Here is a 24,953-nt window from a genome sequence, read left to right as displayed (position 1 = left end):
CCAAAATCAGAGTATTCGTCCTTATCCTGCAATCACATAAGTTAAGATAGACATGCCGACATACACTCGGTATACCGACTTAGTATTAGTTTGGCTTAAAGATGCCGGCATACATGTCCGTGCCGGCTTTGCCTTTATCATCTTGGCTAATGTGTGTCATCATGACCCTACCCAGGGTCATTCTCCCAACAGTGACACAACCCAACAAAGCAATACACCATCTATGATTCGCTGCGCTTCTTTATGTGCTCATCGCCGTGGTTCAGCAACTGTCAAAGGCCGCAACGTTTTTTTTTTTGTTCACTTGCCGAAGGTTGCTGTGAAATACTGAAAGTGGATCGTCCATGTACATTTTGTCACGGAACTTGACAAGTTCGAGTGATCGGAAATCGATACTGATTTGCTTTGGGATCCAGGCCATGAATTGTGCCATTCGCGATGAATATTTCTGACGTAAGTGTCTAGAGTCAGGAGTGAATTTCATTCTTGACACCTAACTCCTAAGTTTCAGTTAGTGGGATTTCTCTGTTTTGACACCTTTAGCAAAAGTTTTGCCACCAATAACCCCATTTAAGCTTTTACCCGAATCCCCTTTTCCTTCTCTTGGTTTTGGACGTGAAGATTATTGGATCAGCCCAGCTCCTGCGTCCTGTCGCGGCAGCGTTTCTGCTGTGTCTCCTTGTCGCGACGGAAAAACAGAACAGAAAACAGATCGAAGCAGAGAAGTAGATCGAACTCGGGAGATTTGTTAGCCGCAAGAACCTGCGTTCTTTACTGCCGTTCTATTGCTTTATATAGGCTCTACAACCAGCCAACCCAGCGCCCAACTCGGTCCGAATCCGTGCCCAACACAACGCCACCTGAATGAAGAATCAATATCGGTTTACAACACTAGACTCAAAGAAAACAACCCTGTGCTGAATACGAATTCAACTACGAAATCAACTCATATCTTTGTTTATTCCTTTACAACTCTAAACAGACTAGACTCCGAAGTAAAACCAGAAACGGATTCCTCTCGGATTTGATCTTAAGCTTATAAAGATAAACTCTTGGATTCTTTGCAGGGCGCAGGTGTTGTACTATGCGGTAGCTTAAATGGGATTTCGATTTTTCATTTTTTTTGAGTGAATTCTATATAAGTAATAAAAAATTAAATGTGGTTACTTGTGACAAAACTTTTGCTAAATGGGGTAAAAAACGGAAATCTCACTAAATAGGGTCAAAGTTGTCTAAGGTAAAAAATTGAATTCACTCTAAAAATAGTTATTTCTCGATCAACGATTATAACCGTCTGATTAAGATTTTGTTCCCATCATTTGTACTTTTATGAATCTTGAATTAATCTCAGTGATTGGATTAGACGGTTGTTAGCGTCGACTTTGACATAGTTATTTCTTAGTTATCTTAGAAATAGCAAAACTGTATTTCTAAAGTATGATTTTTGATCGACGTATAGGTGTGTCTTCTTCTCCAAAATCGCCTCTAACGACGATCATCGCTCGCTCCAATATCTGACCAACGTGCGCGTATGTGTGTAGAGAAGGGCCCCCTTGTTTTGTGTCCTCGCCGTGTCTCTCCTCTCTCGAAATTTCTCTTCCCATTGTTCAGTTCCTCCCTCGACCGTCCCTAAAATCGTGTCAACTGACAATCTCACCGTAGATTCCAGCTTGCCGGAGGCGGCAGCACACTTTCGCACATCGCACATCCAAGCATCTGGACCGGTTTGTGCATATGCAGCGAGCGCTGTAGTTTCCGACGGCCTAGACAGCAAGATGAAAACGTACGAGGCTGGCCGACGAGAGGTGGCCTGGACCTGCCCGTAGCTAGCGAATTTGGACTTTTGGAGACACGGATGGAGAAATATATTGGGCCCAAAAGACAATACTGGTATAAGATCAGAAAGTTAATAGATTTCCCGTGCACCAGCCGGGCGAGATGGTCATCAGTGGGCAAGCTGGATACTACCTTCAAACACAATCCAACAGTCTTGGTGACTGAGACACCCATGGCATATTTAGGAGGACCACCAACACAAATGAATCCATGAGTTCATGACAGCACAAGCAAACATTCAAGTTGGCCAATTTGCTTCCTAGGTTTTTCGCTCGGCTCCACAAGCAAATTCTTGGAAATATTTTTTTTTCTAGAACACACCTGGCAGGTGCATCAGTGCATCATTGATTGATAGAAGAAGAATTTACCACGAAGTGGTTACAAGCCCCTTGGGCGGAAACAACACGACTAGGCGGAAATAATAAGGCACAAAGCAGGCACGCCCTGGAGGCTGGAGCACTGAATCTTGTTCCATGGATATTGCTACTTGCAATGATGGCCATCGCTAAGCATGTACGATGAAAAGGATGTGCTAGCAGCTATATGTGCAAGTTGATGCAGACTTGCTAGAAAAATCGAAGACTTCGTCATTGGTTGCGGGAGAGCCAATATGGTAAAGCAAAACCAGAGCGCGAATCCAGTGTGCAGCTAATCATTTTTAAATTAAGTTTTCAGGTCACAGTCCCAGGTACAATGAACTGCTCTAGTATTTAATTTAAGTATAGGACAAAACATAACCAAATTCAGCTACTAATGGCTTGGCCACCTACCAATCAAAATCTTTTGGCACAAATCGAACTCAACAAACATAATCACACATCATTTAATATATCAGCTTGATTTAGCCTTGGATCTCTCTAGAGTGTCTCAGCAGAAAGCGAAAGGAAGAACTTCAAAGTGCAATACAATATAGGCACAACCATACAGTACTTAATAAGCACATTACAGCACACATATGGCCAAGGTAGTTATTGAACCAGTCTCAAACATGCACACAATCATAGACACGACATATAGCAACAGAGTATAAACAAGTCATAAAGTTCCAGTTACACCAGCATATAATCTAGCATACCTATGGTTTGATCCGCTACAAAACCATAGCGGATATAACCTGCTTATCATCTTGGCCATAAGCATGGGACCTGGCAAGAAACCAGAGTTAATAGTATTTATTAACAACAGGTGTAACTTGTAAAGGAGAAGTATCAGAAGAACCAAATTATGAAGTACGGATGGCTTACATTTTTGCAATCGACAGACCATTGACCAGAACAATGGCTCCTCAGTAAGCACCAGCTGCCATGAGCAGCTCATCAAGGCCCCAGACATCCACATTACTTGCCCCATCTTGCATGACATCATTTACCACAAGGTTGTCCATTGATCTGTCCGAGCTGCTCCCAACATAAGGCAATGGCAAATACTTCATCTCAGGATCAAAAACAGATATGTCTTGTGCGAGATTGGGTGCATCATTTCCCTGAGGAGAAAGATCTACACCAAAATTGATCCTCATTCTCTTTGGCGCTCCACCTTCCAGGTAAGCAACCTTACTATAGGGAGCATCAGGAACGAATACAGATGTGTAGTCTGGGGTCATAGCCTCATCATCCCACCCAAAGTCAGTTGAGCCAAATGAATTGCTGCTCTGGTCAGAGAGCATGTTCATCCCAAATGTCTCGGTGGGAACAAGAGGTTTCGCTTGAGTGAGGAAATCACCACTCTCATCTGGCTTTGCTGGAACCTTCTTGTCATCAAAGGCAAACATGGCGAACAAATCATTGTCTGCATTACTCAGATGACTGAAAGACTCGTCGTCACAGGTGTTCGGAGGTGTAGTTAGCTTTGCTGAATTGGTAGCAGTTGCCTTCTGGATAGATTTCTGAGCAATTGTCTTAACAGTGGACTTCCAAGAAGTTGGCTCTTCATCGGGAAAATTGACCTTGGCTTTCTTGCCACGGATCTTACGGGCTTCAGCATCATATGCCCTAGCTGCCTCCTCAGCAGTGTTGTAAGTCCCAAGCCAAACCCGGACACCCTTGCTGGGATCTCTGATTTCAGCTGCCCATTTTCCCCAAGGACGCTGGCGGATCCCCCTGTACTGATTCTTCCTGTTGCGCTTTACCGGTCCAGTACCAGATCCATCATGTTCGACAGACTTTGGAATGGTAACAGCATCTACATTAAAGGTTACTTATTAATAAATCCCAATATGACATTTTGAATAACAACCAGGAAGTTAGTACAGCAATCCCGTTAGCAATCAACGACCAATATGCACATTATGATAGCTAGAAACAATAGACATGAATTCTACATATTGTTAAGAGACCACAAGCAAATGCTTCACAGTAAAAACAGCCTACAGCACCAGCAGATTGGTGACAAAAGGATATATTTTCTACACACTGTTAATTTTCTACGCCTCTTAGGAGCAATCACATTTGACATTTCATCCAGCAGCCCAGCAATATGAGATCTAACAAAAGGATATACTCTATTTTAACCTACTTTAGATTTACATTGATGTTTTGCCTCAGGGGAGGAAAAAGCTTATTTAACTTAGTCCTAAATTCTTTTATTTGACAAAAGAAACTGAAATCAAGAGCTAATTATCTTTAAAAGTGCAAAGTAAGGACTTAGACCTGCACCTAACAATCTGTATGAAGGTAACAAGAAAAAAGTACAGCACCCATGATACAACAAGTAAGCATAATAAACCCTTGTTCACAGCAATAGATCCCTCAAAGGCCATACATCTAAATTTCAAGATACGGCAAGGAGATGGCAGTACATCGAATGAAAACATAACCACAATACGTAAAATTAAGAAATTATGTTTGACCATAGTTACATATCTGGTCACTTATTACAAGAGCATCACCAAAACATAGGTTAATCCTAAAGTCGTAATACAGGACGGAAACTTACCAAACAAAACCCCAAGATTAGTAATGGAGATGAACAAACACACTGCGAAACCATAAGAACTACCTTTGGAACTCAAGAGACTAGATCAGTTTAGGAAAAAAAATGAGAGCAGATACTAAGACAGAGTTTCAGTTTAACGATCAACCCCCATTTCACGGTACTACAGAAACAATCCATCACCCCTTAAAGAACCAGATTTCCTAGCAATTCGTTTGCGCTGGAATTAGCCAGATTTGGAGAAATAAGCGAAATTTACAGCACCCAGTACTCGTTCCATCACTCGCCTCGAGATCAAATGTACGCCTTGCCATAGAAGGCCCATTCGGTAAATATTCGATGTCATATCCCTCTCCAACAACGATTTCAAGAAACACTACCAAAAGAGGCGGCATCTTTTGCTCTCCTAAAGCGGAAAAAAGAAGAAGTACTCCGGCAACTTCAGTGGACGTCTCAGTTCTCACCGACGGTAGGAGGGAGCGCACCCTCGGCCACGGCGGCAAAGGCGAAGCCCGCCTTCGCCGGCGGCGGGGGAACCACTTCGACCACATCGTCGTCGTCGCCGCCAGCATCCTCCTCGCTCGAGTCCCGCTCGAACTCGCGGAAGTCGGCCTCGAAGTCTTCCACCTCAGCCTGGGGCGCCTTCCTCTGCAGCCCCGGCCACAGCGCGTCGGCCATCACCCTCTGCTGCTGCTGCTTCTTCTTCTTGGCCGCCGCCGCCGCAGCCGCTGCCGACGGCGGGATGAAGCCGGAGAGGATGGCTCCGCCGCACATCGCGAGGTGTTGGATCAAGGGTCCGGTCGGTGGGAGGGAGAGCACGGGCGGCACAGTTTGTGTGAGGGAGGAGGAAGCGGAACGGGGGAGGGGGAGATGGACGGGGGGTGGTGTACTGGTGTGGTAGCTGGCGGCCGGTGCTCCCTACTTATAATAGCAAGGTAAGCTGACGCACTAGTCGACAGAGACAATCACCCTGGGTCCTTTTTAACCCCCGGTAATTTTTGAGCTCTCGTGTCTCTCCCACAACCAAACTGTAAACTGTAGGAAGGGGGCGTTCTTGAACTGATGAAGAACTCCTTCCATGATCCATCCGAGCATGTTTGGCCGTGCAGATGACAATGAGAACCCTACGAGATACTATCGTTTGGAGTGGCACGTACCATTGTCCCGTAGGCGGTGGACGAGTTAGGCAGGGATCGGTTCCAAACTTCGATCAATTAATTGGAAGTTTTACCTGATCTCGAGCGTACGCGTAAATGCATTTTTAGATGACAATTACAGAGATGGTCTCGCGATCGAGCTGCTTTTGGAACAAACCGGTCACGTGATCGACGAGGCTTTGAGGCTGGGTTTTGGGGCTGGGTATGCCCAACGCAATGTGCGCTGGTTTCTGCTTTGCGTGTATCAATTGATCTGTCCGTGGTATTCTTTTCGGTTGGAAGTTTCTGCAATGTTGCGTGTATATATAAATACACTTTACATTTTAGACGATGGTTCTCGTGCATCGAACTGAATTTGGAGCAAACCGGTCACGTGATTGACATGGCTTTGCGATTGGGTGTGCCCAACGCAATGTACGCTGGTTCTCGCTTCGCGTGCATAAATTAATCTGCCCGTGGTATTTTTTCGGTTGGAAGTTTCTACAACCTTGAGTGTACATACAAATACGCTTTAGATGATGATTCGATAGATGGTTCTCGCACATCGAACTAATTTTGGAGCAATCCGTCACGTGATTGACATGACTTTGGGATTGGGTGTGTCCAACGCAATGTGCGTTGGTTCTCGCTTCACGTGCATCAATTAATCTGCCCGTGGTATTTTTTCCAGTTGGAAGTTTCTGCAACATTGAGTGTACATAGAATACGCTTTAGATGACGATTAGATAGATGGTTCTTGCGCATCGAACTAATTTTGGAGCAAACCAGTCACGTGATCGACAAGGCTTTGGGATTGGGTATGTCCGATGCAATGTGCTCTGGTTCTTGCTTCACGTGCATCAATTAATCTGTCTGTGGTATTTTTTCGGTTGGAAGTTTCTACGACCTTGAGTGGACATATAAATACACTTTAGATGACGATTAGATAGATGGTTCTCACGCATCGAACTGATTTTGGAGCAAACCAGTCATGTGATGGACAAGGCTTTGGGATTGGGTGTGTCCAACGCAATGTGTGTTGATTATATACGTGTCATTGATCTGACTGTGGCATCGTGTGATATCTTTTCGGCGCAAAGTTCCTATGATATTGAGCGTATGTATAAATGCATTTTAGATGGCGACTAGATACATAGATGGTTCTCGCGATGGAAGTGCTTTCGGAGCAAACCGGTCATGTGATCGACATTGTGCCCAACGCAATGTGTACCGGTAGTTCTCGCTTCACATGCATCAATTAATTTGACTGGCCATCATGTGATCTCTTTCCGGTTTACTCATGATCAGTAAATGAAGGGGCCAAGTAAAGTTATAAAGTTATGTTATAGACGTTACGCAATAAAGCGATGCAGGATGTGTGACAAAAAGTGCTCTGTGGTTACAGTATTGTAACCGATGGGCTCAAAGCCGGCTTTTCATGTAGGTTGCATAGGTGTTTCTCTAAAAAGTTTGTATGACTAGACCAACATGTCTTAATGCAATTTTATATGAATTTAACTATGTGTATTTAAGAGACCATCTCACAGTATTATATCTGAGTTAAATACACTCGCAATCACTCTATTGCATGTGCTGCCGGCTGATTGAACATTTCAAACTCTAAAAATGATGATCTATTCTTATTTGGTTTGTGCCCAAGTATGTTTACCGGTTTTTTTTTTACAGGAAATAATTTTTTTGGCTTTTGTTTGATTGACTGCCTTTTCTCACATTTTTTCCACAAACCTTCGTTAAGGCTTCATTTAAGATAGCAATTCTTAAAAAATCAAGTATTTTGGTAAGCATTAACAAACCAAGGGCTAAAAAAATCCTTAACTAATCTGTTTGGCTAGCTAATTAATGGTTTGCAAAACTTGGTAAAGCATAAAACCCCGTATAATGCAAGATCAATCTCGTTTGCGCGCACTATCTCTCTTCACCAAATGGATGCTTTTGGGCCTATTTGCCGAGTTCGGAGTGCGAACCGTTCTGGAAAATGTTCGGAGTGCTAAGTGGGCATTTTCAGGGTTAGATGACCAAAAGGACACTAGCTGACCACCATGAGTGCATTGCACTCTCAACGTTTTCCCCATCCCCGTGTTTTCAGTCCTGGGAATCAAAGAGCTTGTTAGTGTTCACCTGTAGAAATTAACAAATCAAACAATAGTACGTGCACTTGTACGTGTTGCAAGTTTCTGTCTGTTCAACTCCCGTGCCAAATCTCTCTCTCTCTCTCTCCCTCTCTCTCCTTGACATCGTTTATCTGATTTTTTTAATCAAAGTATCTTTCAGAAAAAAAGCATATTTTGTTATTTTTCCATGCGTGCTATTTTTATCTTATTCTTCCACTGGATGGTTAAAAAGAGAAGAAGCATAAACCTTTAAACAGCGACCTGTATTTATTTGAAGCCTCTGAGATGAACTGTACATTGTATCGGCCCATCTTCCCACTTACGCTGCCTGGTTCGTCGTATTCGGGTTTTTAAAAAACATGCATAATTGTACCAGATGCATGGGCAGTTTTGTATAATATATGCAGCGAGATTTTGTTTAGCCTCTAAGATCAGTTTACAAGCCATTGACTTGTACTACAATACATGCATACATAGTCTGACTTCGAGCTCTGAACAGCTGGTACTGTAGTTCTTGTCTCCAATATACAATAGTTTTCACGATCATGTGAAGGAAAAAAAATGCATGTTCCTTTAATTTCGATCAACGCCGGCCGAATTTATTAGCGCATCCCTCAGATAGTCAGGTTTGCTGGCACGATCGATCCTTTCCCTTAATTTTGCGCCAAAAAAATGCCAAATTATCCAAGGCCACAAATTTTTGTTGTGCGCACCCAACCCACGGCCGTTTTTCGTAATATTCAATGTACAAATAGGAAACGCGAGTACAGCGCGTATGTTTTTGTGTGTCCATATCTGCACGTCACCCTTGGCTTTGCAAGCTAGCTTGGCATCGCATGGCAACTAGGAGCACCACAAAAATATAAGTGTACTTCTTTATTATTTGTTTAAAATCAGGGTGTACTACACTTCTCTATGTCATCAAACTTCAATCATACGTGCATTGAATGAAGAAGATGCTTAATACTGAAGCGTGTTATATATGTAAATAAATCGATGAAAAATCATTGGATTAAATAAATACTTCCTCCTGTTCATAGATGTTGGCATATTTTGTTTCGTTGAAACAAGTCTTTGACCAATGAAAACTCTATTGCTATGCGGTTTTTTCATAAAAGAAATTTATATCAATGGATTCATCTTTAAATGTTCTTGCTAATGATCATGGTTTCGTATCATATAACTTATATATTAATGGAGTAATTTTTGGTCAAAGCTTTATCTTTACGAATACGCCAACATTTGTGAAATGGAGAGAGTACCAAGTACTCATACTACTTTATATATTTTGCCTGTCTTTTTTCCGAAGAAGGTGGTATATTTATATCTTCAACCAGCTGCTGGCCTGGATTGCATGTTAACATTCACGTGGTAGGAGTAAACAAAACGCGATGCGATAGAATCTTTACTGTCAGCTTTCGCTGAACATCTACTGGTGGTCGCCGACTCGCCGTGCTGAACATTGCTGCTGGACAAAAAGACAAAACTAACAACGGCCGGAAGCACTTTTTTGTCCCCCCCCCCACCCCCCCCCCCCCCCCACCCCATATCTTCTGTTCTGTTTAGAGACTACTGCGCACTACTGCATCCTCGACCGATCGAAGACTTTCTACTTTGTAGCTTCAGATAAAACGCCGGCCGTGCATCGCGCGGCGGGGCGAGCTAGAAGAACGTAGGAGGGTGCGAGCTGTTCGCAGAGGCCAGAGGCGGAACCGAGCCAAGGCGGCGGTTTGCTGAGCGAGCGAGCGAGCGACAAGGGGACCAAACGGCGGGTGAACCGACCAGTGGACGAGTGGCCAGCCGGGTCGCATGACCTGCCAGCACGCTGACGCTGCACGGCAGAACTTGCCGACCTGAAGTTGGGCCCAGGAACACGTTGCGCCGACTACCCCCCGGTCCACGCGCATTAGGCCCAGAAAACCGTAGCCGGGCCGTCACAGCCCAACTTGTTCCGACCGAGCATGAATACAAACATCGCATGGTAGAAGCTGCACGCCTCGCAGACCGGCCCAAGCAGGTACCGAACACTGGAAAAGAAAACAAATTCATATTTCACCCTCAAATTCACTTGCCGGACGCATAACCCACTGAACTCGAAAACCAGTTATTTAGACCCCTAAAATTCTAAACATCATTTAAATCATCCCCTAAATGGTTTTAGAGCCGAGTCAAAAAAAATCAAATCGTCTAATCAGCCCCTAAACCGCCCTAAATGTGCCACATAGGCTCTAAAACCGCTTAGGGGGTGATTTAAATGGTATTGAGAATTTCAGTCGTCTAAATAACTGGTTTTCGATTTCAAGGGTTATGCGTCCGGCAAGTGATATTTGGGTGTGAAATATGGACTTCTTTCCACTAGAAAATGTGTTCATCAACAAAAATAAGTACGGACCGAGTAAGGGGCTGTTTGGTTGCTACCCTGACACAAATATGCCTGACCGGACACAAGCCTGAGACTAGCCTGGACCTTGTTTGGTTGCCACCCTGAGCCTCTTATCCTCTTGCCTGACCTGACAACACCCACGAGTGATTAGCCTGAGCATGTGTCCGATTTCGGTGGCCTGGGCTAAGGCACACACGGCTAATCTTTTTCGCTTGTGCATCTGCTTTGCTACCTCCCGACCCTATATGCGCACGCGCAGCTGCTCCTCACTCCTCGCCGTCGAGGCGACGAAGCTCCGTCCCTGGGCGAGAAGCTCGGTACGCTGCAAGCTCCACGAGTTCCGTGGCATTCGAGCGAGGAGGAGATGGCCGGCCGGGCGTAAGATCCATCAATGTTTTACTGGAGTACCAAGATCATCTGTTTGGGAGTTCGGCGAGCTCCGTATAGTTCCATGTACGGAGCTTGGTGATGCTGATTGATTCGCTTTTCTTTTTCATGTTGTGTGAACAATGGATCGATCTGATCTATTTTCTCCTGCTGTGTGAACGATGGATCGATCTGATCTATTTCCTTATGCGTGCATCTTGTTTCCTTTCTTTCCCCTGTCATCTGGAATTAGGAGAATCGATCCTCTTGGGCTTGTGTGTCCCTGGGATCGATCTGATCTATTTCCTTATGCGTGCATCTTGTTTTCTTTCTTTCCCTGTCATCTGGAATTAGGAGAATCGACCATCTTGGGCCTGCGTGTCCCTGCAGGAGGAATCGGTATTATGCCATGACAATAATTTTGTGCTTCAAAGAAGTGTGGAGGAAAGGAAGAAGAAAACGACTTAGGAGATAATATCAACATGTGTAACTATTATTTATGTTTCTCAGACACATCACGAACCAAACAACATATCACAAAACTTGTCTGGTCAGAAAAAATTCACAAATTTCTCAGGCCAGGCAAGCATTTTTCTCACATGTCTCAGTCAGCAACCAAACAGCCCTTAAGAAAGAAAATCTCTTCTTCCCCCTGTCCCCGTCCGTCCACAAGCGCGTCGCCGTCACCGCTTGCAACCGCGGCGTTTCTTTCCTCTCCTCCAAGACACCGGAGTCTATAGCTGCTGGACACCGCCATCCACCCCATCGGCATTCATTCATCACATACCTCTGGGCTCTGGCGACACACGCGACACGCATCATCACGCACAGATCCCCTCACCGATCCCAGATCAAGAGGCGACCCAGGAGCCGCCCCCCCCGGGACCGGAGCCGCGGAGGAATCGGAACCGCACCACAGAACCATGTCTGCCACGGCGGCGGGTGAGGCGGCGGTGGAGGAGCGCCTGGAGGCGCTCCGGAGGAAGCTGGGGAGGAAGCAGCACTTTGAGGAGGCCGTCGCCGACCTCGCCGGCACGCTCCGCGACCGCTACGCCGGCGCCTCGCCCGCGCTCCGCGAATCGGTAAGGGCGGTCTCACCCGATCGACCTCGCGTTCCCCATCCCTACCAGCAGTATTCGCGCGCCTTAACCTGCCTTTCAGGCATGGGGCTTGGGGGGGTATGTGCCAGGGATTTAGATTTGGTTGTAGAAGAGAGAGTTTGCTGCTTGGTAGGGATCTAGGAGGGACGATTGGGGATCGAAAAAATCGATTGGTGTGCAACAGGGTCGTACGTAATACAGTATTGGATTTAGATTTGTTTCGACATGATTGCTCAAATTTCAGCGATAAGACTTCCGTAACCTGTGGCCTCTTTTGTTGAACAGCTAGCAATGAACGTTCTAATTTGTAGTATACCGCTACGAATTATCATCGAATGTTCTAAGTTCTCGAGTACTCAAGAAGCAAAAAAGAAAAGTTGTATCCTTTCTGCTGCATTAACTAGGCCCCCCTGGCACTCCTGAACATCAGCGAGAAATCCATTATCAGTATTAACTCATCTTGTAACTTTCTCTAAGAACCGACATACTTTGAAAGAGAAGGTTTTCATGTAAAGTAATACAACTATCTAAGGTGCCAAGTCTAAATCATGTTATCTAGTAGGATTGAATTAATCATCGTTTAACTACGATTCCCTCAGAATGAAGGACAAATTAATTCATACTACATCTCAACTGTTGACAAAAAGTGTTGATTTCCTTTTTTTTGTATGACTCAATGAGTGATTTTGATAAGATGGGGTCATCATATTTGAGGTGATAAGTCTCATGAGCAAACTATTTAAATTTACTGTTTTTCATGGCTCAGAGCAGGGTTACAGGACAATAGAGTAGTTGTGGCTGTTTTGTTCATATCGAAGACATACCAATAGGTTATTGATGGAAAATCCTCGGTGTGCTCCATAAGTTACCGGCCACCGAACTGGAACACATTATAGCAGGACAGGAGTTCAAACATAAAATACTCCCAGGATTTTTTGTGATGGAAGAGCGATAATTTTGTTCTCCTTTCTAATCGCACTTATCTCCTGAACTTATGCTGTTAGCACAAATGCACCTAGCACTTCTTTAGTTAAAATGGTTCTCACAATCTATTCTCATGAACCATTTTTGCCTACTATACGGCTATGAGCTATGTTGTTACTATTTTTCTTGATCAATTGTTTTGATTGCTACTCCCTCCGATCCATATTAATTGTCTCAAATTTGCCCAAATATGATTGTATCTATGCATAAATACATGTAATATTTCAACAATTAATATGGATCGGAGGGAGTATATGATATAATATCATTTTTTTGTACTACACATTTGACATTTGTAAGTTTCATATATTATTTTTCATGGCTTGTCCTCATTTAGTTATGTGAATTCCTTTGCGCCAGATGTATTCCACAGTTTGCCGTGTTGCAACAGTCCTTCAGACTAGATATACAGCACCTGGATTCTGGCGTGCTGGTCTGAACCTCTTCATAGGAACAGAGAAGCTGGTAACCAATCCTTCTGAAAAGGAGCGCCTGAAGTCCTGCATTTCTAGGGCCCGGGAGCATCTTGATGAAAAAGAAAATGAAGAGTCGATGCCCAGGAACAGAGAAGCAGGTATATTGTTAAGAATCAAAGATGTTGTGACAAATGATAAACACATTAGCAACGTAGCATGAACATATTTGTTGTTTAAGGCGACATCTTTCACAATAAATTTGATACCAGTAATTCCTATACCAAATCTTTGGTTTGGTGTTAATCCTTACTCCTATAAAGATGTCAATTGGTGGCGGCGGTCTGTCCGTCCACTCCTCCCCACCCTCCTGAATCCTGATGTTAGCCACTAGATCTATTGTAAATGCCTGAGATGGTGGTCTTGCTTGCTACCATAAGTGGGATGGAATTACATGTGACTGTCACTAGGCTAATTTTGGCATAGGCAGAAATTACGGCAAAATTGGGATATAGTAGCAAATGAATGAGTGACACACGGATAATTGGGATATAGGCAGAAATTACGTATTGGCTGAGTTTGGTACTACTTGTGATGAGTAGTCTTGTTTGTTTTATTTGCAGAATCTTGTTGCGTGAACAAATTTATTATTTAGCAACGCACGGTTAGTTTGCTAGCGGAAATAAGAAATTCATCTCGTAGTGTCCAAAATAGATCGTGGTTATCGGGTGTATCATGCCAAATATTTATAAACATGGGATAGTTTTGGTTATATAAATATTGGTGATTGTACTTTAGTTATATGAATTATCTGTCTTCAAAAGTCCTTACCATTCTGCATATTCATATGAATATGTGCTGATAAGATGTTGCCTTTCCCAGACTCTAGATTTCTTTTTGAAGGACACCTTACTGTGGGTCCAGAACCTCCTCCTCCAGCATGGCTTGTTGCCCAGAATTTAGCACGAGAATTGAGCATTCTATCTGAGCCTTCTGGAGATCGACCTTCTGGTGATCAAGATGGGAACGATAGAACACACTTGAGAGATGAAGAAATGGCACCTGCTATAATGAACTTCTTGAACACCATATCTGGTGACAGGGATCTAGAAACTGCCTTGGAAGAATCGCTCCAGGTAGGCATAAATGCTTCATGAGGATCCAAGTTCTTTGCTGACTATTTTGCTATCAGTTCAAAAATACTACCTTTCTGTGTTTGGTTTGTCGATGTAGACTGCATGTTTTGTCTCTTAATTAGCCAGACAAGGTATACAACATTTTGTTTTGATCAAAAAAATATATGAACTCTAGGAGTGTGGACTTGTTAGTGCTATAGAGAATAACAGTTTTTGCTGACTATTATGCTATCAGTTCAAAAATACTATACCTTTCTGTGTTTGATTTGTCGATGCACACTGCACGTTTGGTCTCTCTTAATTAGCCAGATAAGGTATACGACGTTTTATTTTAGTACTCCCTCCGTTACATAATTCTTGTCTCAAATTTGCCCAAAAATGGATGTATCTATTCCTAAAAAGTGTCTAGATACATGTAAGATTTCGACAAGAATTATGGAACGGAGGTAGTAAAAAAAACTCTAGGAGTGTGGACTTGTTAGTGCTGTAGAGAATAACAATTTTGGTCAGTCTGTTGATGAGTTACTTGGCCAATGGGATTAAGATTGTTTCTGGATGAGTTACTCTGCACTCAGATGGTGCTGAAATTTGCTTAAAAATAGAGCTCAACATGTTCTGTTAGATTTATAATTTGGTATCTTCAATTTCCGTGCATTCTATAATTTACAGACCGTTGATGTTCGCTATAATGGGAAGGATCTGCTCGTGCTATTTATAACTTATTATTACTAATGTTCAGTTTACTACTTTCTAGTGCTGCTATTACAAATCTGCCGAGGTTGAGAGTCTGTTTTGCAATTGTTTGACAGCCATTATTATCATTATGGTTCTTGACTGTTGAATTTACTATTGGCAGGGTATTACTGCACACCCCAAGGTACCCCCAGCTTCGAAGGAAGTCGTCGCTAATCTTCCTGTTGTAACTGTTACTGAAGAAGTCATTGCTAGACTTGGCAGTGAGACTCAGTGTGCTGTTTGCCGGGAAAACTTGGTTGTGGATGACAAGATGCAGGAGCTTCCGTGCAAGCACCTTTTCCATCCTCCATGCCTCAAGCCATGGCTGGTAACCTCACCTTTTACACCCTAAGTCATAACCATTGCACAGCATGGATCATTATTAGTCAGTGTACTAGTGTAGATAACTAATGTAATGATCGTAATCCTGCAGGACGAGAATAACTCATGCCCGATCTGCCGCCATGAGCTAAGGACAGACGACCATGCGTATGAGAGTCGGAAGGAGCGTGAGCGAGAGGAGGAGGAGGACAGGAAGGGAGCGGCCAATGCTGTCAGGGGTGGGGAATTCATGTACATCTGATGTCTGAAGAGCAAAACATTGATTCTGCTAGGGTTATTATGTAATCAGTCTTTCATGAGCATATCTGATCTGTTCTTGTCTCACGGTCGTGGTACCTGAACGTAAGCCCCCAGATTAACAGTCTCCCAGATTAATCATGTCGCCAGCCTTGCGTGCAAAATATAAGCATTACCGCTGTCATTCATATGAAAAATGAATTGGCTAGTCTTGTCTCGGTCCCTTCCGGCTTGGAGGCTTGGCCTCGTGGTTGGGCATAAAGTTTTGGCTCCCGGATCCCGGGATCCTTTGTTTTTGGGAAAAAAGGAAAATCATATTTTTAAGTTTTAAAAATTTCAAAAAAAATCCAGTGTAAACATAGAGGAAAACTATACATCTACAAATTTTCCTCAAGAAATGCTTCAATTTCCAATCTGTACAAAAATAACAAATTTGTAAATCTTTGATATTAAAACCGGTATTGCTGTTGAGAAGTTCTCTGCTTTTTAGTTACCCCTCCGATCTGTAATAATAAGTGTTAGAAATGTAGTACAATTTTGTAATACATCTCTGACACTTATTACTATGGATCGGAGGGAGTAGATGTAACGAGTTGGGCTGAGGGTAAGTGAAGAAGGCACCCAGCTGTTAATCCAATGACTTTGATGTTGAGAGAGATTTAAGCATTTTTTTCTCAAAAATCAGGTGATTTAGATATGTCCACACCCATATGAAAATGTAGATTTATTCATACAAATTTGTTGTTTTTTATAGGTTACAAGTTAACGTATTTCTTCACGGGATTTTTTTTTATAGCAAACTTCACGAAAATTTGTAGACGTAGAGTTTTCATCCAGAGTGTCAAGGCCAATGCACATGGGTTGATGGGCCAAACAGATAAGATGGCAGTACCTTTCCATGGAGAGAAAGGAGGACCCACCATCCAGAGTGCCTGCTCGCTCCATCGTCCGAGGCACAGCCCGAAACGGATCAAACGGGTCCTCTGGCTCGTCCGCACCCTACGAACTTGGCAACCACCAAGCAATAGCATAGCATAGACAAGTCCTGAAACCACACGAGCACTTCTACCCCCTGCGCTGCGCTGCACGCCTCCGATCCGATCGACGCAACCAACCAAAGCCCAGTTCTGAGATCGCCACATCATCGACGCCAACAACATCAGATAGTACACATACGACTCTTCCTACGGAAAACCAAAAGCAGCATCCGATCGGGGCAGCCAGAAACAAAAGAAATTCCCCAATCCCATGCCACGAAATCCCATCTAATCTTTTAATTCCGCCTCGCCCCTAATCTTCTTTTTTGTTTTTCCCTTCCGTCCGAGCAGTAATGAGGAGGCAAAGAAAACGAAAAGCAAAGCGCCAAGAGCACAAACGCACCAGCGCATCACGGCAGGAGCATCCATCATCGACGGAGGAAGGAGCGCAGGCGCGGATGCGAGTGAGCGGGGAAAAAAATCAGACAAGGGGGAAGAAAAAGTCTGAGCCCCACTGCGCCCCGGGAAAAATCCCCGAGCCGTCAAAATCCAATCTTCTTGACGGACGCTTTGCCTCGCCCCCCCTGCGGCGCGCCTACTGTTCTCGGGTTTGTTTGCGGCTCTGGCGATAATTATTAGCCTTCTGGTGTTTGGTGATTAATGATGCTGCTGATGCTGCTGGTAACTGCCGACGAACCTGCCTAATCTGCGGATCTTTGTGTTCTGGTGGTGCCGATTTGGTTTTGGTCCGCGTTCTTGGATTCATTCGGCCGTCCCCCTGTTTTCGGCTCGATCGGGATTGATGCGGGGTGGGTTGGGCTCGCGTCCAATTCGCCACCACCACAAGTACGCTTCTTTTTTATTCTTTCCGGAGCGGGATTTGCCTTTGCGCTGTGAGAGCTATTTCCGCAATTGCTAGGGCTTCCGTGTTCTCCCAACTCTTTACTCTTTCTCCTTTGCCCCCCAAATCGAATCCTCCTCCGCCCCTCATCCCCTCCGCGTTTAGATCCGAGGTCGTCGACTTTGCCCGTGCCTCCCCCGATTCGGCCTAAAAAACTGCGTCTTGGTATGTTTGTTCCGTGGATTTTTTGGTTCCTGCTTCTGATTTGGTTCGATTTTGGAGGATTTAGAGCGTGATCCCCTTTTTTTGTTGTTGCAGGGTTCCATGAAGGCCTGAGGTAAACTTGGGGGGCCTGTTTTGCTCAGCCATGTCACAAATCCAGAGCTTATCGCGGCAGAGCTGCGTGCTACTCGCGGTGCTCTGTGGGAAGCACGCCGACAAGCGTTTACTGCAGGGGAGGTCCGGACCGGAGGCAAAGCGGCCACGGCCGTCATATCCATTTCCTGAGCTCGGTTCATCGGGGCGATTAGAGGTAAGATAATTTTTCTCGCCCGCGCTGGGAGATGGAATTCTTGGTGAGCTGAAGGAAGGCTCTTCTGGCTGCAGGTGCATACGCTGTTCAATCCAACACCTGAGCAGTTCCTTGAGGCACAGCGAGTAGTGCAGCCCAACTTCTTGTACATCCAAGGGCAGCAGCTGGAAGATGAGAAGGAGATTGGTTCACTCGTCTGGGGAGACACGGATATGTCTGATCCGCAAGCGTTTGTCTGTCTCATTAGCCCGCCATTCCCCACGATAGTAAGCACCAAGTTTTTTCCAAGTGGTTGCGATGTTATTGTTCCTGAGTTGAATGGTGACATCAAGTTCTAGTAATTGATTTTTCGCCACGAGACAGTTTGTGATGGACTGCCCATGCTCCTCCTTGCTGCATGGTGTACTACTAAGCCATTTTTTTTTCATTAGACAGAGTCTCTTTCTCACTGTATTACATTAGACTTTATTTTCCTAGTGCTATTTAATTTTTGTGTGGTTAATGGTAACAGTGCTATCCGGTTTATATCACAGGTCTACCTGGAGGTTCCTATTGGTGAAAAACTTGCCCAAGCAGTTCATTCGAAGGTAGCAGTTTTCTGGTCCAATTTTGCAATATTTTAAGCAACTGGGGTCTTGTTATCAATTTCTCAGGCTGTAGTTGAATGAGTTGTTTACATTATAAGTATCTAATCATATGTCCAAGTTTCATGAAAGATTCACTTTATTTTATTTATACAATGTTGTAAGCTGCCGGTAGCTTGTTTTAAAATTAGCACCTAGATTCTTGTAATATCGAAGCAATTACTGCCCTAATTCACGTCTGTCACTTGAATGTTGAACAACCAATTATATTGTTTTTACCTTGACACTTTGCCTCTCTTTTGAATTCAATTGTGCTGGTTGTCTTATTTCAGGGTATTCCATACGTAATATACTGGAGAAATTCATTTTCTTCTTATGCAGCATCCCATTTTCGCCATGCATTGTTGTCAGTAGTTCAAAGGTATTGGTATTGCCCGTGAACCTTTCATTAGCATCATCTAGAAATGACATGTACTAATTTGGTTATGCTTGGATGTAGTTCGGTGAGCCATACATGGGATTCCTTTCAGCTTGCTCATGCATCCTTTCGACTGTACTGTGTAAGAAACAATCATGTGCAAAGTGTTAAGCTCGGGCCTCGTCTACTTGGGGATGCTCCAAAGATAAATATAAGCGCTCCTGAGAATGAAATGGCAGAGGAAGAAGGTTCTTCTGATGTGTCCCCAGCTATAAAAATATATGATGATGACATCAAAATGCAATTCCTTCTCTGTGGAGTACCAAGCACCCTGGTAAGCTTTGATATATTATAGGGAACTATATTTTATGAGTTATCATTTTTTCATCTTATGTTTTTCATACCTTGATTCAATTATCTCGTAATGTCATTTCTTTTCTTCTGCAGGATCCTTGTTTGTTGGGCTCATTAGAAGATGGTCTGAACGCGCTTCTAAATATTGAAGTATGATTAACACATTGTAGTTCTACAGTACATTTTGTGCTCCACTTCCTTCCGTGTCTAGAAATAGAATAAACACGGAATTTAAACCATTTTAACCTTTGCTTAAACAATCTAAGATATCTTGTTGAGGAAATTATGATCACTATTACATATTACCAAATCTGTTTTCTCAAGCTCGTATGCATCACATTTGTGTTCTTGTTTCAATAGTCGGAACAAGCTGCAATTTACATGGACACCTGTTCCACGTAAGGATCCCCTGTCATGAGCTAGGTTCACGGCAGGGGTGATAATTGCCCTAGGGCCTATACAGGTTAACCCTGGACCCAAGAGGCACGGCAGCTCCATGAAGGTAGCTGCACCTCAAGGGCAGAGACGAAGTGAATGATAGATACTAGGTTAAAATTATTCTTGCTTTCCTATTGATACATTGACTTATTTAAATGATAAACCTTCTAACTTAAAGATATCCCATAACTGAAGGCAGCAAGGGCTGTCTGCTCCTGTGGGGGTGATCTGCCCCATATGACATCTCCTCCCCCTTTGACGACCAGCTTGTCCTCAAGCTGCAAGGTGGCAGCCATGGTTGTAACCCCATGAATCCTCATGCTGACGAAGAACTACTGTGCCCCTTAGAAGACCAGCTCGTCTTTGCACCCTCGCTAGATTTGCAGCTTGTCCTCGAGCTGCTGCTAGTTAGTGGAGATGGTAGTAGGGCCTGCAACAGAGCAGATGACACGTGCTCCCATGGGACCATTCTAGGCCTTGAAGTGGTGCCTCTGGCAAGGACGAGGACAATGGCGATGTCGATGACGTGCGTTTCGAGGGTGTCATCGCTGGTTGCAGTGGCGTTGCCTTGTTGGTGTAGCCTGGTGTGGGCAGCAGCCCCTCCGTGGTGATCAGCATGGGCTCACCACACGATGCTCTGATACCATATTGTCATGAACTAGGTTCACGATAAGGGGATAATGGCCCTAGCCCCTAGGGACTATACGGGGCAGCTCCATGAAGGTGGCCGCACCTCAAGGGCAGGGAGGAAGTGAACGAGATATACTAGATTGGAACTATTCTTGCTTGCCTATTGATATATTGGCTGCCCCTTGCATAGAGGGGGATTACATGGCCCTCAAGAGGGAATCTGATATCTAACTCTTATCTCTAGTTTCCTATTTAAATAATGACTTCCTAATAAATGATAAACTTCCTAACTTAATGATAGTCCATAACTGAAGCCAGCTAGGGCTGGCTGCTCCTATGGGGGTGATCTGCCCACGTGACATCACCGTACAAAATTAATTATAATCCGTAACACCAAAATACTCCGACTAAATGGCGTACTAGAAAAGCAGCTTCAGTTCATTCAATTTTTAAATAATATCACAAAACTAGTGAGGTGTTTTCTCTGTTCTTCTACGCGAGCTGCCGAAATCCGACTACATTTACATATTGTGGTCCATGTGGATCCAAGGAGACAACTATTTCATTTACTCTTTCTTGGTAGATACACACACATACACACACACACAAAATAAAACAAGGGACTTCCAGGATATCTAGCTAATTCTTACCTATCAATCTTTTGCAATGATTTTTGTTTGCTTCATTCTTCATTTATCGTTAACATAGCTCCATCTAATGTTTGATTCAATTTTGGTCAGATTCGTGGGAGTAAACTTCAGAACCGAATCAGGTATATTGAATTCCTGTCAGTTGGTGTTACGGTTGATATATTCGGTCAAGTTTGATTGTTATACATAATTTATGTTTACTGTTACTACGTACTATTCTTGGTTAAACAGCGGGAGAGGTATACTTTTAGAAGTAGATTACTTTTGATAGAAAATACACAACTGAGCCCATATTGGTGGTCACCTACTAGAAGAGTGGCATCCATACTATCTACTTGTAATTATCGGAGTCACCCCAATATGGGACGCCTTTCCATATTCAGTTTCTTTTCTGCTGCCAGTGCCAACTTTTATCTTTTATCAAAGTTTCTTTTTGGGTACAGTGAAACTGATTAGGTGTTCTTCCTTCGTCGCAGTGCTTCTCCGCCGCCTCTTGAAGCAGCTTCTTTACCACGTGGAATGGTTACCATGCGTTGTGATATCACTACTTGCAGTTCTTCTCATGTGTCGCTTCTTGTTTCTGGTAGTGCACAAACTTGTTTTGATGACCAGGTACATATTTCTGGAACTTCGAGAGATCTCTTTTGTTAACCACACAAAGTCATTTGGCGCTTACTATCTGTGCAGCTTCTAGAAAGCCACATCAAGAATGAACTCATAGAGAAGAACCAGCTAGTCCGTGCTCTCCCAAATAGCATGGATAAGTTATCTTCAACTGAGCCTCTCACTTCCATGTCCGTAGCTTGTGGGGCTTCTACCTTCGAAGTCTGGATGACCCTTCCTAAATGGGCAGCACAGGTTGGTTTAGTGCATGGAATTCAACAGATATGCCCCAGTTAGAATTCCAGAGTGTGCTGATTTACCTATTCTCAAGTCTTTATCATCATTTGGTACACTTTTATTCTTATTGTCAATAGATGTGATTGAATAGCTACTTCTAGTGCTGTATGAAGACGACTTGTTGCCATTTTCTAGGTCTCAAGCTTGAGTTGCCACATATGAACCAATCTTTGTTCATACCTGACTAAACATTTTCTGAATCAGGTTCTGAAGCATCTAGCAAGGGAAATCTCATACAGGAGCTTAGTTGCACTTGGAGTTGGTTGCATAAATGCTACTCCTGTTGCTTCATTTGATAGAGAAGATGCAGATCGCGTTCTTTTCTTTTGCACAGGTCAACAGAAAGATTTAGTCGCTGATAGTGGTCCATATTTTCATCTGCCAAGATGGTCAGCCTCCCTTACAAAAGACAGAGTAAAGAGAGGCTCAGAATCAAAACCAAATGTTTTTGGTGCGAATGGAACTTCAGAGGACAAGGAACTTCCCATCGAAGGGCCTTCCTCGCTGACACCACTGAAGGCAAAATTTAAACCTGCAACTATGAGGCCCATTCCTCACTCTCGGCAGCAGCAAATGCATCCTTTTATGGGTTTCCCTGAAGCCACCATTCATGAAAATAGTCATGTCAAGCCAAACTTGCCAGCTGCACCACCTGTTAAGCATAATTTAATACCTGCTGCGACAGCAGCACATAGAAAATCAACATCAGGGCCATCTCATGCTCAATCAATCATTCAGCTGAATCCGTTGCCGATGAAGAAACATGGGTGTGATCGATTGCCTATCCAAGTGTGCTCCGAGGTATGCTTCTCTGAGGAAAATACTTACACTGCAGCTTAAAAAATTTCTACCATGTTTCCCTCAAAAATAAATAAATCACCATGTAATCAAGGAATCACGTGATTACATCATTGCCACCAGATGCGCAGACCTGCAGCAGAAGTTGAGGAAGTTGTAAATTACAAATAAGTCATGTACTTGTCAATCCATATTACTGATATTGGTTAAGGAACATATTGTCCAATAAATCATCAATGCAAGGAAATATAATCTCTATGATTACCTCTAAGGGCATATTTCAAATTTGGTTTGTTGTTTGACCTTTTGTAGGAGGACTTCTTGAAGGATGTTATGCAGTTTTTGATTCAGAGGGGCCACAATCGACTTGTACCTCATGGAGGACTAGCTGAATTTCCCGATGCAGTCCTTAATGCAAAACGCCTTGATCTCTATAACTTGTACAAAGAGGTAATTTTGCACTTTTGCTAGTTTATGCAATGTAGGGAGGTCTAGATAAATGTGCATTCTGTTGGTGCATTGTTTCCTCACAAGATTGTTTTTTTTAGGTGGTGTCCAGGGGTGGATTTTATGTGGGCAATGGTATAAACTGGAAGGGTCAGGTCTTTTCGAAGATGCGTAACCATACTGTGACTAACAGAATGACTGTACGTATCCACTATTCACTTGTGTCTGAAGTTCATAAGTTTAGCTGTCATGCTGAAGGACATAAGGAGTCTCTTTTTGTTCCAAGTTATAACACATGATAGTCTGGTTTTGATCTGGGCTGTGATCATTTAACCACCACTTTTGTTCATTGGAAAATTTTATGATCATTTCCATGAGTTCCTGTGTACCAAATTAGCTTTGCTGCTGCCAAGTGAAATGCTGAATGTGTTCTAATGGTATACGCTTGCCCATGTATATTTAGGGTGTCGGGAACACACTGAAAAGGCATTACGAGACATACTTGTTGGAATATGAGCTATCACATGATGACGTGGATGGGGAGTGCTGTTTGCTTTGTAACAGGTTTGATCATTTCCTTCATTTATGCCTTGGATGTTACATTTGCCACAGCAGAATCTAACACCGTCTTCGTATGGATTTCCAGTAGTGCTCCTGGAGATTGGGTTAATTGTGGTTTATGTGGCGAATGGGCTCACTTTGGTTGTGATAGACGACAAGGGCTGGGCACTTTCAAGGTAAAAACTTCATCTTTGATTTCCCCCCTTGACTCATAACTCTGATCTCATGATGGATTCTAGAAAAAACTCTGATCTCATGAGCGGCCTTCATTCCAGGATTATGCAAAGACAGATGGATTGGAATACATCTGCCCCCACTGTAGCCTAGCGAATTATAAGAAGAAGCCGCAGCAGCCACAGAAAGTAGCTAACGGCTTTGGAAATACCGTGCCTTTGTCACGGAATGTCTAATCTTCCATCTTTCTTCCTTTCATTTTTCGCCTTTCTGCCCCAGGGAGATGAGACAGTAGGGTAGAGGCTGATAGAGAGCAGGTTTGTAGTGTTGATCTGTATTATCCCATTAATTTGGATCAATGTAGGATGCTGAGTTTTATATAGCACGTAACAAGTGACATCACAGAGAAGCTACAACAGTAGCTGGTCAGATTAAGTGTAAGCGCCTGTTGATATAAATTTAGATGGTGTATCTTCGCTTCCCATTGGCTGACAACATGTTGCCATCAGAGCCTTGCTGTTGAAATTGGTTTTGGCTGTGAACTTGCGGTGGAGCATGATCTTGTTTTCTTCCCCAGTTTATTTTATTAAGATAATCCATCGCACAGGAATTCGACCAGACGCACGAATTGCATAAGCGAGAAAGGCCGTAAATATGGGTTTAGGTACGAGTCCCTTATAGTTTGTATCTTAGTGTTTTATTATATACTCCTTTCATTTCATAATTCTGATGTATCTATTCCTAAAAGTTGTCTATATACATGTAATATTTTGATAAGAATTATGAAACGAAGGGAGTAGTATAAAAAGGTCGTTTACTAAAGAAAAAGCTTGATTCTGTTCCATGATAAAAACATTCATTAATTAGCTCTCTGCCTCAGGTTTTTGTTTGCTAAGAATGGCTTTAGAACAAGAGCAT

General features: G+C 43.4%; 3 protein-coding genes and 1 non-coding gene across 4 annotated transcripts; 3 read left to right on the top strand and 1 right to left on the bottom strand.

Moving 5' to 3' along the window:
- Positions 1-2,715: 2,715 nt before the first annotated feature.
- LOC100825554 (ethylene-responsive transcription factor 1) lies at positions 2,716-5,672 on the bottom strand. The gene is made up of 3 exons (XM_003578114.4): positions 5,232-5,672; positions 3,081-4,017; positions 2,716-2,981 (listed from the first exon to the last, which is right to left on the bottom strand). Exons 1-2 carry the CDS (start codon positions 5,539-5,541, stop codon positions 3,122-3,124), a joined length of 1,206 nt encoding a protein of 401 aa, XP_003578162.1. The 5' UTR covers positions 5,542-5,672; the 3' UTR covers positions 2,716-2,981; positions 3,081-3,121.
- A 5,768-nt stretch (positions 5,673-11,440) lies between these two features.
- LOC100825044 (E3 ubiquitin-protein ligase AIP2) lies at positions 11,441-15,928 on the top strand. Its single transcript, XM_003578113.4, has 5 exons — positions 11,441-11,866; positions 13,229-13,442; positions 14,164-14,417; positions 15,274-15,480; positions 15,586-15,928. The coding sequence occupies exons 1-5, from the start codon at positions 11,708-11,710 to the stop codon at positions 15,733-15,735; spliced, it is 984 nt and encodes a 327-aa protein (XP_003578161.1). The 5' UTR covers positions 11,441-11,707; the 3' UTR covers positions 15,736-15,928.
- Positions 15,929-16,719: 791 nt separating this feature from the next.
- Positions 16,720-24,577, top strand: LOC100824739 (AT-rich interactive domain-containing protein 4). The gene is made up of 16 exons (XM_003578112.4): positions 16,720-17,774; positions 17,868-18,081; positions 18,156-18,347; positions 18,615-18,668; positions 18,998-19,086; positions 19,165-19,417; positions 19,531-19,587; positions 21,246-21,277; positions 21,632-21,767; positions 21,843-22,013; positions 22,260-22,856; positions 23,166-23,303; positions 23,402-23,500; positions 23,764-23,864; positions 23,947-24,037; positions 24,137-24,577. Exons 2-16 carry the CDS (start codon positions 17,917-17,919, stop codon positions 24,269-24,271), a joined length of 2,310 nt encoding a protein of 769 aa, XP_003578160.1. The 5' UTR covers positions 16,720-17,774; positions 17,868-17,916; the 3' UTR covers positions 24,272-24,577.
- Positions 24,578-24,731: 154 nt separating this feature from the next.
- MIR9493 (microRNA MIR9493) lies at positions 24,732-24,843 on the top strand. Its single transcript, NR_127097.1, has one exon. It is a non-coding gene; the product is annotated as a microRNA MIR9493 (primary transcript).
- Positions 24,844-24,953: the final 110 nt, after the last annotated feature.

The sequence above is a fragment of the Brachypodium distachyon genome, chromosome 4 (genome assembly GCF_000005505.3).
Source record: "Brachypodium distachyon strain Bd21 chromosome 4, Brachypodium_distachyon_v3.0, whole genome shotgun sequence".
Classification (NCBI taxonomy): domain Eukaryota; kingdom Viridiplantae; phylum Streptophyta; class Magnoliopsida; order Poales; family Poaceae; genus Brachypodium; species Brachypodium distachyon.
This window is presented reverse-complemented; position numbering and strand designations above follow the sequence as displayed.